The 15,515-nt window shown below is 47.3% G+C and overlaps 1 protein-coding gene across 1 annotated transcript; it reads right to left on the bottom strand.

Annotated features, from left to right (window-relative positions):
* Nucleotides 1-1,213: 1,213 nt before the first annotated feature.
* HSF4 (heat shock transcription factor 4) lies at nt 1,214-15,336 on the bottom strand. Its single transcript, XM_072346794.1, has 13 exons — nt 15,214-15,336; nt 12,766-12,874; nt 11,851-11,978; nt 10,798-10,922; nt 9,577-9,652; nt 8,262-8,326; nt 7,089-7,188; nt 6,671-6,795; nt 4,935-5,156; nt 4,137-4,242; nt 3,616-3,681; nt 2,511-2,598; nt 1,214-1,410 (listed from the first exon to the last, which is right to left on the bottom strand). Exons 1-13 carry the CDS (start codon nt 15,334-15,336, stop codon nt 1,214-1,216), a joined length of 1,530 nt encoding a protein of 509 aa, XP_072202895.1.
* Between the last annotated feature and the right edge of the window lie 179 nt (nt 15,337-15,515).

Raw genomic sequence — 15,515 nt, 5'->3', positions numbered from 1 at the left:
CTGAGATAAATAATACGTTCTCATTAGAACTACAGCATAAAAAAAAAAAAACTAAAGCTCTGCTTTGTTGAGAAAGTCATCAGAAACCACATGAAAGAGGAAGATTAAATGGGCATGTAGAGGCTGGCTTCAGATGCACAGAGAGCAGAAGAAAAGTCTTTGGGACACAGTAGAGTAACTCTTCTGCCTCTGTTCAACACTGAGAATGTACCTGAAGCTGAGAGTCCTTCTAAAAAGGGGCTCAAATCAATTAAATAAGTTTGCCAGATTTCATACATTAATAAACCTACAGACACATCTTCAGGGGAAATAGAGCAGGTCAAGGCCAAGGAGAAATACCACTGGACTGGACATGAATTATTTCTCCAGCAAAAAGCCAGGAATACACCAGTCCTCTTTGGAAATAAAAACTGTGTATGCAGAAGACTCCATCCCTTATTATAAGAATTAAAGCATGGCATGCCCTGCCTTTACATTATAGAAGATAAAATGGGGGAAAAATAACCAACAACCCTTTCAACTCCGGATAGGGTGTGATATGGTGTATGATGCCTGCAGCTCCCCTGGGAGCCAAAGACACCCTCTTGAAGGGATCACTCAGGAAACTGTCTTTCAGTGCACCCTGAGGGAGCTTCATGTTCCTACGCACCCTGGGAAGATAGGGGAGAAGGACAAATACATCCCACCAAAAACAGAAAATAGGTCATAAAAGAGTATTTTTAGAGCACTGGTCTGGCACTTAAAACTAATCTACTGAAAAAATGGCATTCAGAAGGGTTGTGCATCTCTTATCTGACCTGTGCTGCCCTACAGTTTGCTGCCACAGACACCAGTTGGGATCGCTTTGTTCTATGAGGTCTCTGATGAACTTTCAAGCTACTTTTCACTCCAATTTTCTTAAAAAGTTTGACACTTATGAAAGCATTTTCAAGAAAAACAGCTCCCACCACATTCCTGCTCCACATAGGAACAAGCACCAGAAGCAGCATTGTGTTCTAAAACTATTATCCTGGGCAAACACTGAGAGCCAGGAGCAGGGTGTGCAGCGCAGCAGCTACTGACCATTCCTATCTACTCAAAAGGAAAGGGCACAACAACTCTCATAGGTTTCTAAGTCACTTTTGTTCCTTTACATTCAGACCTGTGGATGGAAGGGAGATGATGGTGCTGCGATAGTGGTGGGTGGGAGGGAGATGATGCCTTGGAAGCAATATCACTGGTTGTTATCAGTCGAAGAGCTCAGGTTTAACGGGATATCCCCTTGGACACCCACAGAGGACAAATAGGAAGCCATGTTTTCAGATGGAACATACAGCGATGAACTTTCAGGTAAGCTTATGATGTCATTTCCAAAGGCTGACTGACGGTCAGTGAGGAACTGCTGGGAGCTTTCAAGAAGGACATCTTTCCCTAGAAATGCAAACAGACAAAAGGAAACTCAGTCCCCGGAAGGAACATTACAGCAGTTATGGAAGTAGCATTGAAAAAGGTTAAATTCCCGCTGCATTAAGAGGGGAAGGAACTTGATCAAGGCAAAAAGTGCTTGGAAATGCTGGATCCAGGGGTTCAGTCAAAAGCCCATTGAGATATGTGGAAGTCTTTCCATGTGGCCTAGCTGGGTTCTGCCTGAATACTGAAATGCCTTACAGGAGACACTGAGAAGTGGGTAAGAGACATGTCTCTCTCGTTCTAGAACTGTTTTCCTTGTTTTTGCAGTAGGAGACCTTTGCCAGTTGCCTCGTTATTCCAGCATCACACCCCAAGTTGACGGGAAAGGCTTTGCCTTTCTTGGAGATGCTCCCCTTGTGTTGTTCAGCCCTGCTGAATCATTCTCTCCAGTGTTGCTGGGCTTGTTTTGTTGCTCATGCAAGAGCTTAAGGTGGAGGCTGGAAGTCTGTGAACTACACATCAAAACCCCGCAGTAGTTGGGAGCAGGTGGCAATGGCACCTGAACAAAGCTAATAGAGTTTCTTTCAGGTCTAGACCACATAAACACACATGAAAATCATAACATACCACTATTCCAAGGCCAAGAAAACACTTCTGGATTCATACCAAAAGTCAATGACAAACATTTTCATAATCACTAGTGGGGGATGGGATGTTCAGCTGAACATTTCCCTTGAGGAGTGGTTAAAAAAAAAAGTCTGGTGGAAAAGAGAGATGCTGCTGGTAGCTATGGAATCCCCCCCGGAGCAGAACCACGTTGGTTCTAGGTGGTAAGGAACTGGCAAAGAAAACAGTGCAGAATTAATGACAGATTTGATGTGGACCCAAGCAGGAACAGAGGTCATTTCATCATCCAACAGAGGTTACATTTCATCTCAATTTATTTCCCACTCTTTTGCCTCTTCTCAGTAACTAACTCAGTAATTGTTGCTGATGGCAACCATGAAAGTGAAACAACCCTCTGGGTGGCAAATGATTAGTGCTGGGCTCTGCATCCAGCTGCTGATGGAGAACACCTTAATTACAACTTCCATCCCCAGGTCTACAGGGGATGCTCCTACCTGGGCAGGCGCTGCTGATTGATGGGTTGAACACTTTTGAGTTCAGCTCTGTTGCATTCTTCTCCATATCCACCGTGAGCCGCTGCATCTTGATGCAAAAATACAAACTACAATGTACAGTTATACAAACACAAGGCAGCTTGTTAGAACTAGGCCACTTCTGGGAATCACCGCTTTACTGATTCTGTGTACCATCTGCCAGCAACATCTGGGCTCCTCGCCCTGCCTCTTCCAAACTCATCTGATGATAGAGATGCAATCCCATGCTAGCACTGAAGCTCACATCATATGAGGAGGCCAGGCTGGAGCTGCTGTGGCTGCACCCACTGGGCTGCTATGCCAAGCAAACCCACCATCCTCTGCAGCCAGCAACAAACACAAGAAGTGTTTTTCTTTCCATTTGCTCGTGGTCATCTTTACGTAAAACCAGCTTTCAGCTGTACTATGCTTCTAGGTGCAACGTGCTGCAGACATTACTCGCAGGTTCTGGTACACTCATAGTTTTCTGCAGGACTCACAAGGCTGAGGGTGGGCTGCACCTTTAGGTGCTGCAAAATTCAGTGGACTGAAGCACTGAATACTGCAGCTTCCTCTCAGCAATTTTAAGACACCCCTTGCTGCCAGGACTTGCAAATACTACCTGTATTTGGGATTACCTAGTAAACTCCAAATTATTAAACCCAAACCTACAAAGACAAATGATACATGAAGGAGGTTTAGAGACTTCTGGCATTTCATTAGAACAGATGGCACAATTCATGTCCATATACATGGCAGAAACACTCAATCTTTATCCCGCCCGACCCAGCAGGGAGGGCTCTGAGAAACCAACCCCCGTCATGGAGGGCAGAACAATAGTTGGGAACCTCACATCTCCCTCGCTTTTTATTTAATCACCATATTCACTTTAAAAATGTCTGCATCAGCATCTATTTCCAACAAATAACACCAAACTGGATTCCTCCTCATTTCTTCCACGTGTACGCATTACCACACTCTCTGCTCTGGCTACACCATAGCATTTCCTCAGCTAGGTCCAAGCTCTGCCTACAGGAAATTGTGCTGCATGTTTACATAGGTGTTATCTCAGAAACTCATCTCTTACCGGGGACAGACCAGCTTCCACTTCAGCCAAATTGCACTCACTCATTGCTAAGTTGGGATTGAAGACCTGTTCGGAAAAATACACCATGAGGACATGGAACACACACCGATTTTGCAGAAGTCTGAGCAATTGAGAAGGGTGCTGTGATCTGAGGTACAGTTCTATGATTCATTGTCACTAAGTTGCACCAAGAGAGAAAAGTGTGTCAGTAACAGGAAAACACCTCCTAACAAGACGTAGGAAACAAAAGTGAGCAGAGTCAGTGACAGAGGGCTACTGAGAACAAGCACCACAGCCCATCCGTCCCACAGCCCCATTCGTCCCACAGCCCCACTAGTCCCACAGCCCCATCTGTCCCACAGCCCCATCCGTCCCACAGCCCCATTTGTCCCACAGCCCCATTTGTCTCACAGCCCCACTAGTCCCATGGCCCCATCCGTCCCACAGCCCCATCTATCCCATAGCCCCACTCGTTCCACAGCCCCATCAGGTCCCTCCCTGCTGCTGAGGGCTGCACTCACATCCAGGAGGCTGGTAGGCTCCAGATCATACTGCTGGCTCCTCAGCAGCAGCTGCAGCCCCTCTAGGCTCCAGTCGGGACCCTCCAGTGGGTCAGAAATATCTGTTCTGAGGAAAGATGAGGGAAAACACTGTCATAGATAAGGCATGAATGGATACGAAGCAGAGCTAAGCGGCCTTCATATCTTTCAATGAAGTTCAATCCAGCTGGCAATCGGACACGAGCGGTGTTCCCCAGGGGTCAGTTCTTGGAGCTACCCCTGTTCAGTACCTTTATTGATGATCTGAATGAGGGGATGGAGTGCACCCTTGGTAATTTGCAGATGACATCAAGCTGGGAGGAAGGAATTGTCTGAGCCAATTGGATGAGGTTCAGCAAGACTAAGTGGTGGGTTCTGCATTTTGGTCACAGCATCTCCATGCATTGCTATGGGGCTGGGGCAGAGCAGCCGGGAAGCTGCACAGAGAGAAAGGATCTGGGGGTGAGAGCTGACAGCCAGCTGAACTCAGCCATGGGACGTGGTTAGTGGTCATGGTGGGGGGGGGCTGAGGTTGGACTTGGGGATCTCAGAGGTCCAAGAGCCCACTGTCACCCTCAATTCACATAATTTCAGCTGCATTAATCCCAGAAATATGCCCCAACAGAGCATGAAAGGGATGGGTGTGACAGCCAACAAGTGAGAGAACTCTGCTGGGTGCTGGACAGAGCTCACCAGCTGCACCGGGTGATTAAAGTCAGCCTCACTTTCTTCCAGTAATGGGAAGAGCTGTGGAACACGTGGGGCTGCAGCTGTCCTCACCTGTCCAGCAGTGCCCTCCTGCCTCTCCTCTCGGGGTGCTGTGAGGTTCCTGGAGGGGTCACCCCGCAGCTCCCTTTGCCCTCCAGGACAGACTGCACCATGGCAACTGGAAGCACGGGGGGCTCAGGGCAGGCCCGGCAGCTGGACAGTGGGATGTGTTCAGCAGCAGCCTTTACCCCGGGACTTGCTGGCTCCTCCTTGATCAGCATGAGGCACTTCTCCCTGCGGAGGACAAGACAGCACTTAGCTCCACGTCACTGGGAAGGGCAGCAGGAGCTGCTAATACCTGGAAAGTGCTATGCAGTAAAGGGTTTTTCTACACAGAAGGGCTGTAAAGAGGCTGGAATGGGCTGTCCAGGGTGGTGGTGGAGTCACCGTCCCTGGAGGTGTTCAAGAAATGTTGAGATGCTGTACTGAGGGACATGGTTTAGTGAGAAATATTGCTGGGAGGTGGACAGTTGGACTGGATGGTCTTGGAGGCTTTTTCCAGCCTTGGTGATTCTGTGATCAGAAACATGCTCAGCTGGAATGTCTTCAGTCACTATATCAGTCACGGTTATAATGAATTTACCCCAGTAGGCTGTCTTGCAAATACAGAAAATACACTTTCACATGTTCATCACTCTTCAGATAAGTATTGGACTCAGTACAGGTAAGAAGGCACTAGCTAGAGAGAGTCTACAGATAAGAAGTCTCCTCCATGGAAATAGGAATAGGATTGGTGAGACCTCACCATCTGGAGCCAGTGTTGGACCAGCGAACTACCCAGAAACCCCAGTGACACGGGTCAGGATCCTGTGGCCAGTCAGGATTTGGAACAGAAGTGATTGGGATCTGGCAGCCCCAACCAGACGGTTACTTGTTTGGAAGCAGAGATTTGTCTTTTTGCAGTGGGAGCACTCCATGCTATTCCTACCAGACATGTAACACCAGGCGCTCAAACATTATAACTTCCCATGTCAAAACTTACTCTGTGCCACTGACAGAAAACTTTCCAGCTCCCTTTGAAGCTGCACAGCTGCAGCCAATGGGACACAGAGCAACAGGCATAGTGCATGGGAAGCCGTACTGAACTGTATTACTTTACATCCCTGACAGACCAGCTCCACTGCAGGACAGCTTTTAGATGATCTCTTCTTCTTGTGGTGGTGGAAGCTCACATTGCTGCGGCAGTGTCACACTCGTGAGCCACACAGACACAGTGCAGATCAGAGGCCGCCAGATGGCACTCAGAAATTAGCTGAGATTAGCTGAAGGCTACATGAGTTTCCTTCTGCTTCGGAAAGGCCTTTCAGCACACAGCTTTTTAACTGAAGCTCGTTAAATACTTCTAACTACTTTTATGGGGATGATCTCAATTGTTAGGTGAATTTACAGGCAGTTTCTAGGGTCAATTGCCTCTAAGCCTGAGAAACTGTTTCCACAACTCACCAGTCTGCTTAGTTTCCACTGACACTGTTGTGTAGTTGTTCTGATACCAGCCCCAAATAAGCTGCACGTCTGTGGCAGGAAGAGATAAGTGCTAAAATGCCCCTGCATTCAATTCTTAAGTCACTGGGACCTCTTCACAGAAAAGATGTCAAACATCGGAAGTCATGATGCAACCCTTCTGTTCTCATTAGCAGAAAGATGTACAGTTTGATTCGGTTTCTTCCTTGTCAAAGCTAAGAGGAAACTTTCTCAGCAAGCCCCAGTACGCCCCATTCTCTTTTGTTTTTACACACAAACATGCTTACCTGTCATTATCAGGAGAGGACTGCATATTTATTAAGCTGGATGGTGATGCTTCAGTAACATCAGATATGATGGGTCCTGCAGCCACCACAGGGCTGTGCAAACAGGAGGAGGGTTCTGTTGATGGCTAAGGGGAAAGCAAAAGGAAAACAGATTTCTCTTTCTGAGGCAGTAAAGAGAAGCAGTAAGTCAGCTGGTTCTCCATGGGCTCAAGAAGGGGAGAGGCAGTTCACTGGTTTCAGCCAGCTCCATCTTCCAGAACTCCTGCCCTAGCAAGGATCTAGTGAATGCCACTCTGCTTTGCAAACCTCTTCTTCACTGCCATACCCTTGCCAAGCTCCTTACTCTAGCAACCATACTATTGCTTCAGACATTCCCCCCTGCATGGCCAACTCCCCCACCCCCCAAAAGGACACCCACCGACTGTATGAAATAGGCTTCATGGAGGGCATCCACAGACAAATGCCGGCTGAACTTGGACACCTGCGGAGCTGACAACCCACTGTCAAGCATCAGAGGCCTGGAAGAGAAACAAGAGGTTTGTTGTCCCAGTATATACCAACCAACCAGTTCCTGGCTGCTCATACAAGCAACAGCTTTCAGCCAAGGGTTGGTTCCCTGGCTGCTCTTTATTTCGTCATCTGTAATGTACGCCCATGTTCAGTGTTACAGAGCAGGAAGGGGAGCAGTGGTCTCAGAGGACATCACCATTAGAAAGGGCCTTTAGGAGCCACGCAGAGAAAAGAAGGTCTGGGTCTTACAGATCTTACTCAGAAGAGGAGAGTGAAATATACAGAACACAACTTCTTTCCCACATAAGGAAGAAATGATGGCAATGCCTGTCCATACAGTCAGACCTGGCTGCAAAAGATGCAAACCTGAAGCTTAGGATACACCCCCCCAGAGTGCCCGGACCCTTCTTTGCACAAACAATTTTGAAATGATTTACAAGCTTAACGGATTTCCAGCAGTTGCAGTGAGGAAAGCCTTATGCCTCAGCAACATTGTACATTTTTCCATTCTGGACTTCTGCTCTGCAGCCTTATGCACAGGTATTCACAGTGCTACCAGCACATACGTTGCACTGAGGTTCCTTGGAGACAGACCTTTGACTTTTCAAGGAAGCAGAAGCACAGCGCCGTGCAAGCTGGGCTGTATCAGTGGTATCCCTCTTTGTAAAGAGGCCAATGCATTTGCTGCGACAATCATTCTGTGCTCTTCTGCCCCTTTCAGCACAGTCTCTTACTAATGGTTTGCTTCTTTTTCCACAGCAGTGGTCTATGACAACTGCCCAGCCCCACTCCCATTAACAAGTGGGAAAATGGTTGCCTGCAGGACCAGCACGGGGGCCCTGCCCTTTCTTCTCCCACTGGTGACTGTTCTCATCTTTCCCAAATAGAGGACATGAGCTGACACAGTGTTTCTCTACAGGCCACTGAATGGGGCATGTCAGCAGGTCTGACTCGGCAGTTCAGCCCATTCATTCCCCATCAACATGGTGCCGGGTCCGGTGATCGCCTGCCTGTGCGAGCTGAGCTTGTGCTTTTAGCGAGGGGGCAGCATTATGCACACGCCCCACACCACGGTACTTACAGCTTCCTCTTTATCCCAGTGCTGCCAGGGCTTGATTGGAGCTGGCCAAACAGAAACTGAATCAGCTGTCAGGAGAGATCACAGTCCGGTGTTAATCAGCAGTGATTCAGCACTGCTCGCTCCTATCTCACACATCCCTCCCTCCTGACACCACCCCAAAGCTGGGAGCAGCCATGAAATACAGGAGCCAAATTGCAGGAGGCAGCCTGAAACAGGACTCTGGGACAATGCTAGCCCACTGTGCATGAGGGCTGCAGGGTACATGTGCTCAGAGATCTCATACTGGTGCATGCAGAACTCTGGGAGCCCTATCCAGTAGGGCACTTTGCAAGTGAAAGATGAAACCTCCCAGAGGACACCCTGGACCCTGGAGGGAGGTCTCTGCTCTTCTGGTTGAATGTTTCAGCCCTGTGAAGTTCAGTGCTGACAAAACTGACAACAAGTACGATGCAGGATGGCTTTGGAGAGGAATCACTTAGCAACGTATTCCCAGATTAGCTCGAGCTAAAGCTCTGCTTTGAGCTCCTAACAAAGAGAGCGTTATTATGATATACCACAGATGCCTCTTACTCACTGCTAGATGTAACAAACAGAATTGCATAAATGCCTCTACAACAAGCAGAGTGGCTGGTCTGGCCTCAGAGATGGAGAAAGATTGGACAGCCTCATGCATTTCCATCCAGTCCTATGACTACTGTCACGTGAGGGTCAGAGCATGGCTCTGGGGGCACTGGGAAGTGTGACATGCTCAGTCACAACAGCACTATACTGGAACCACTGGAAGGCCTCTTCCAAGCAGATCACACTACAGTTAGGGGAGATAGCTCCTTTAAATTGTCAAAATATTGAAGGTGACCACTGAGGAAAGGGCTAGCCAGTTCTGCTGCTGCAGCTTCAGCTCTAACGGTGTGGGGAGGAAAGGCTTGGGAAGACTGAAGGCATCAACACTACCAGAACAAGGATAGTATCATACAGAGCAGTCAGTGCCAATACCACCAGAACAAGGACGATATCACACAAGGCAGTCAGTGAGGGCCGTGCTCTCTTGCTCAAGTCTTGGATGGAAGAGTGACTTCTAACATCACAACATGGACTGGCAGTAAAATGAAAACCTTAGAGCAAAAGTTGCTCCATACATTGTTAATGACCATTGCCCATGGGACACATAGGAGCATCATGCAATTAGAAAAAAAGGAAAACACACATACTGTGATATCAGAGTGTGGAGAAGATGATGGAATAAAAAAAAAAAACCAACAAATCAGAGAACACACACTGTACAGTGCATGCGAGTTTGGGGTTGTATGGTAACTACCTTATTGATCACCTTCTGTTGCTGTGAGTGGTTCTGCCGCAGAGAAACAACCTCCCTCCAAAGGACTTCATTCTGCCTGAAAGTGAAACAGAAATGTCCAGAAACATCCCAACAGTCCCTGGTGCTGCCATGATGCACTGCAATCAGCTCAGCAAAATCTCAGTTGGGGTCATTGCAGACTTTGGTACTTGCAGATGTCCCAGCCACAACTACATGATTCTTTTCCCTGTTTTCCCTCAATTTCAGAACTAAGACCAAAATTTGGAGGGGAAGCCATCGTATATATGGGAGGGCACGTTTGATGGAATTCCTTAAAAATGAAGTAAGAAAGAAGTCTAGAGGGAAACTTCTTTTATTTCTACTGTACCTGGATTTCATAGTGTGATTTCACACACATGCTAAGTGTGGGAAGCATTATAAATTGAGAAAGGATTAAAGGATGAGCAATCACACTCAGGTGGCTGGGAGGTCACACCACATGCAAGAAGTACATCAGGCACCTTTCTTGCTCTCACACAACAGAGAGAGAGGGACCCAGAGATATAATGCTACAGCTGCTCTTGTGTCCTTACGTCCTTTTGGCTGATTGTATGTATTGGATGTAGAGGATAACAGGGATAGATTTCTGACTTTTAATAGCTGGATGCAGTACTGCTGCATTTCTGCCAAAGACTCTCCTAGGTTTGAGATTGTGTCACATATCATTTTTTGCCTTCACTTCTATCTGGAGGAAACACAGTTATGTCTGTCTCCAATACTCATCCTTCCTGTGTGGCTTTCTCTGTGCTTATCTCATCTACAAAGGGAAAATATGGATGAAGAGATAATGTCTACCTGTCATAGAAGACAGAGAGGCTAAGGATTATCTTGTACACTGTAGCTCACTGGGAGCTCTGCACAGAAATCCACAAGCTATCATCTCAGTGGATCCAGTCCAGGCCAAAACAGAGGTCAGCTGTTCAGATGCAGCAGGCCCTAGTGCAGCACTCTGGAGGCATATCCCTGCACCAGCGTTTGCTCTGTTCATACTTACTGAGAAGAAGACACATAAATAACTGTAACTCATTTTCTCAAAGTTAGAATATTTAAGCAAGGAGAAGATTCTTAGCTCAGTGTGCACTCCCTGGGAGACAGCTACAATAGGCTCCTCCTGTCAAGTATTCCCCAGGGCCAAGAAACAAATGCCTTGTAAAGAAGCAGCCCAAGTAGGGTTCAACTCACTGCTTCATGTCCTGCATTTGGCACTCCATGTTCTCCTGCTGACTTCTCAGGATCTGTACCTCGTATAGCAACCTGCTGAGGTCCTCCTGGCGCATCTTGGTCTCCTCACTTTTTACTACTGACACCTAAGGAAGAAAAAGGCAGAAGTGGACTTCACCAGCACTAGAAGGGCTGTGGACAGGTAGAACAATGGCTGTGGCTCAGGGGCAGGACTCCCAAAGGCAGACTGGTATGCTGACTTACACAGGGAGGCAATGTGTTCACAATGTGTATTACTGCAAGGGCCAATGAGATGAAATGCAGCAAAGAGAGGAAAAAATGCTTCCATACACAGAGCTGTTGGCAGTAGGATATTGTCCATTAGGGATGTATTTAAAATCAACTTGGAAAAAACAGGTACTTTGAGGAAACGCACTGAACTAGGTCATTTGATTAATTGTTTCAATTTTATACAACTATAGAGACCCCAAATCCGAACTCATTCTTTACAGGAATAAGCCCAAGGATCTGTCTTGAACTGATACACTTGGGTTTCCAGGATGTTTTTGTTATAGTTGCTTTCTGAAGTCAGCAGGCTAATTCAGTAAGAGAACAGCCTTCTTGGAGGCTAAGAGCAGGTTAAAAGGACAGTAAACAGGTGGCAGGAATAGGTTATTGCTTCTAAAGCAACAGGAGGGGAGTGCTGGGGGATCCAGGAAGAGATGTGTCATACTTATCTAGAAAAGAAGACAATCATTCAAAATGACAGAGTGGTCAGAAGCAAGCCTGGCTGCACAGCACAAAGATCCGTGACACTGGGCAACCGAGCAAAACAAACCAACAGCTGGTGACAGCCAAGCTTCAGAGTGCTCAGAGGACCCTTGCCACAACTGAATGTACAACCCAGGCTAGAATCCACATGAAAAAGTGATGTTTGAGTTGTGCTGAGCAGTCCACAGCATGCCAGTCGTGTTCCAAAAAAACAAATTTGCCTTTGGAGAACTGTCTAAAGAGGAAAGCAGCTGTGGGAGAATCTGATCTCAGTCACAGAGCTTCCAACCCGGTGCCCCTCACCTTCCTCTTGATGTGCTCCAGGAGGTGCTCATGGCCCTGCAGGAAGCAGAGGTGCTGGAACTCAGTGTCGTCCCGCTCAGGTTTGACCAGTCCCCCCTGCTCAATGTTCACCACCTTCCTGAAGCCATCTGCATGGAAACGGTGTGGGTGAAGAGTCAGCGGGCCCATGCTCTCCTCCTGGCCTCCACCAGAAGTGAGGGAAATCTACATTGGATACCTCTTTGAAGTTCTACAAGGGTTTCTACACCACATCTACCCCCCCTCAAAACCGGCCTCATATTCACAACAGTGCTATTGTATACTTAAATTGCAAAGGGAAGGAAAACTTGACTGAGGAACTTACAGAGTAGTGACTGAAAGAAAGTAGCACTTCAAAAAACTATCAGAGAAGACTCATATTTCATATGAACATGGTCTAAGTGTCGCTAACAGCTACATGCAAACCTCTGCTGAGGGCTGAATGTGCCCAATTAGCATGGTTTACTGGGTGAAATGCTGTCTGACCTTAGCTGAGCAATATGGCTGTGAAAACAGACAAGCTGTGGGCTACACTCAAAGGAAGCTGTTTCTGAGGGAGCTTTCATAGTACCGAGCTGCCAGAAAAAGCCCCATATGGTGAGTAAACCGATCAAGGAAAGCAGGGAACCTGGTAGCTGAAATTTCTTAGCCACAGCTTATCTAACAGAAATGTTATGGTAGATGCTATGGAAGAATCTATAGATCTTCTATACAAGAATTTCACTTCCCTGGGGTCTAAGAGGAATGTCCTCTTTAGCAAAATCAATAATGTCACAGTAATGTGTATACATGGGTTCCCAATGTTTCTATCTACAATTCTCTTCCATGCTTCCCATCCCAGCCTTGCTTTCTCTCGCTCTCCCTGTATCCCATGAGACCCATGCAGGTTGAACTTACACATGTTCAGCTGCCGGACGAAACTGGCCATGTTGTTGTGCTTGAAATACTTGGGCAGCACTTCTTTGGCAAAGCGTCCTTGGTCAAACACATGGAAGCTGGTGCCATTCTGCAAAGGCAACAAGGACAGAGGCAATCAGAAGACTGCAGGAGGAGGCCAGGAGGAGGTGGTTCCCTCAGGTCCTACAGCAGGACTAGTTCTGCTCTGTCACCTTGAAGCTGCAAAGAGTGACAGCAACTTTCAGTTGTTCCCCTTTCAGTTCTGGAACAGCCACATTTTTCATCCTTTTTGATTGCTTGTTCGAAGCCTCAGGTGTGAGAAAAAATCTACAGGCTTTTACATCCCAAGCGCTCATAGCCCAAGATTGCTGCCCTTTCTTGTGTGGACCTCACTGAAAGACGTTGGTGCCTGGAGAAGGTCTTGTAAAGTGAAAATTACCATTACAGATGATGAAGGTGCTGACACAGGTCTGTCTGTGAACCGTCTGCTCCAGAGCACAGTGGCCCTGGAGGGAGCACTGCCTGGAGATTGGAGACATGGCACAAGAACATAGCAAAGTGTGAAATCCCTGGGGACACCACTCATATACAGAAGTTCTACAAGCTTTCTCTGGGTTAGTTTTGAAAGCACACGGTCACAAGGGCAGCCACAAACTTGGCTGAATATGGCCAAGTTTTAGCAATTGTCCTTTAACAGCAATATGCATATTAACTCGCTAAAAGGTCTGTTTCTGAAGATGCCAGGATTCGTGACTGCAAAACAAAGCAAACCAAGCTGGGATCAATGATGGACAGGCACACAGCAGCCCACATGCCTTCCCCACTGGCCTCCTACCTGCTGGCAGGTAAGCTGCTGCAGAGAGGGCCTGGCAGGCACACCACACTGCAACTGCCCTGAAGCATACTGCAAACACAAATCCACATCACCTTCTTATGGGACAGAAGAACTGTCAATGCATTTTCACCTGGGTCCCACCACCATGCACCTACCACCCACTACATACTCCCATTGGAATACGGTGACAATTTCCACTGTGCTCAGGCTCTTCTGCCTGCTCTAGCTATTAATCCTGCATGCTCACAACACACAGCCCTGCTTCTTGCCTCAGCAGTGCTCTCTGACCATCACCAGGGTCCTTCCTACTAACCCTTGCCACACAGAGCAGAAGCAAAACTGGCCAAGTGCTTAGGAGAGTCACTAACAGTCTGCCCATAAGTCTTGGCAGATGGTTATCCCAACTGGTTTTGACAGACCCACAGGGCAGAGACCCTCCGCTATGCAACAGTTTATTCGATCACTCCTTACAGGTCCTATTTATCAACAGCTCTGACTACATTCAGAAATCTTAGCAAAGCTCACAGTCCCTCAGCTCTAACAGCACTGACAGGAAGAAGAGAAGGATGCGACGTGGGAATATCAGACATCTGCAGAAGATCTTAGAGATCTTTTCCAACCTTAAATGATTCTATGGCTCTCTGATGTAGAAGCCTTACTCAAGAAGACAGCTGTCTGGCTGCAGGAAAGCAGAGCATGGTGATGGAAGGTCCAAAATAATAGCTGACCTGAAACCGACATCGGGAATACTGCACATGTAACACAGAGGAGACTGCTCATACATATTAATACTTAATTAGAAAGTCCTTATTTAAAATACAGCAGTTCCAAGTGGTGTGACCATGTACTACCAACTTCAGAAAGCCCTGAATAACAACACAGCTTAAATTCCATCTCAGGTTTTGAATGAAAGCTGTACTGGACATACGGGCACATGGCAAAAATACTGCTTCAGGCTTTTCTCCCCCGCACCCCTTTAAGTCTGCTTTTGTAATAGATGCCTTCTTGCAGAGGCCATGTTCATGCACACAACTGATCCGATAGCTCCCTGCTGGAGACAAATCATGGCATTACTTGCAGCAAGCCTTACTCAGGTCAAAAGCACAATGTGGATTCAAAACACTTTATGAGAGGGACAGATGAATCATTTTTATCCACTGATTGCACTTAAGTAAATTAAAGCCCCAGAGATAAATTAGAAGCCAAACCAAAGCAATCTATCACTAGAGTAGTGGTACAGACAAATTACACACATCACCACAGCCATCACATGAACTAGCTGAAAAGGTGAGTGAAGTTCTTCCAAAATGCTGGGCAATTTAAGGTGCCAATCTGAGATCCATCTATGTTTCAGCTTGTGGTCTGAGGGCTCGTTTAGCAGCCTGCTGCCTGCTACCTTGGCACTGGAGGGAAGGTTGTTAAGGGATGCCTGTGAAATCAGCCAGCCATCACTGAAATCCTTTAAAAGCTTTGTACCTTTTCCAGAAAAGTCTGGGGAGCTGAAGCAAGGTGAACAACTTTTCTCTCCTAAAGAGTCCAGATTTTTTAGAGGATTTGGTTTTAAGACACGCCTTAAAGCACTCGAAGTGAAACCCAGCATTGGCTGCACATACCGTACTCCAACAGATGAGGTGGTTTGTTTCGGGATCTTCCACCAGCGTCCACAGCTTGGTTAGGAAGGCTGGCACATTGCTGGAGTAGCCATCCATCACCAGGGAGCCGGGTGAATCCTGCATAGCTTTCCAGTGTCCCAGCTACACTGACCCCATTGCTGTCAGCATGCCAGCCTCCCTGCACGCGCGTGTGTCCAACAGAGAATAAACCACTGAATTTTATCCCAGGCCAGTAGAAAGTAGGCTCCCTGGGAGTCACATCAGCAGTGCTGCTCTCCCTCGTAAAAACTCAGCACAATGCA

This window comes from Excalfactoria chinensis, chromosome 11 (genome assembly GCF_039878825.1).
Source record: "Excalfactoria chinensis isolate bCotChi1 chromosome 11, bCotChi1.hap2, whole genome shotgun sequence".
In the NCBI taxonomy this organism is placed as follows: domain Eukaryota; kingdom Metazoa; phylum Chordata; class Aves; order Galliformes; family Phasianidae; genus Excalfactoria; species Excalfactoria chinensis.
The sequence above is the reverse complement of the archived record's forward strand: the minus strand, read 5'-3'. Positions and strand labels throughout refer to the sequence as shown.

What these genes read in the sequence shown, in the direction of transcription:
- HSF4 (XM_072346794.1), bottom strand. Translation starts at nt 15,336, where the DNA reads ATGCAGGATTCACCCGGCTCCCTGGTGATGGATGGCTACTCCAGCAAT. An exon ending in CAAATGCAGGACATGAAGCA is followed by an intron (nt 9,653 to 10,797) that starts GTGAGTTGAACC and finishes TTTCACTTTCAG; the next exon opens with GCAGAATGAAGTCCTTTGGA. An exon ending in AGGAGGGCACTGCTGGACAG is followed by an intron (nt 4,243 to 4,934) that starts GTGAGGACAGCT and finishes ATCTTTCCTCAG; the next exon opens with AACAGATATTTCTGACCCAC.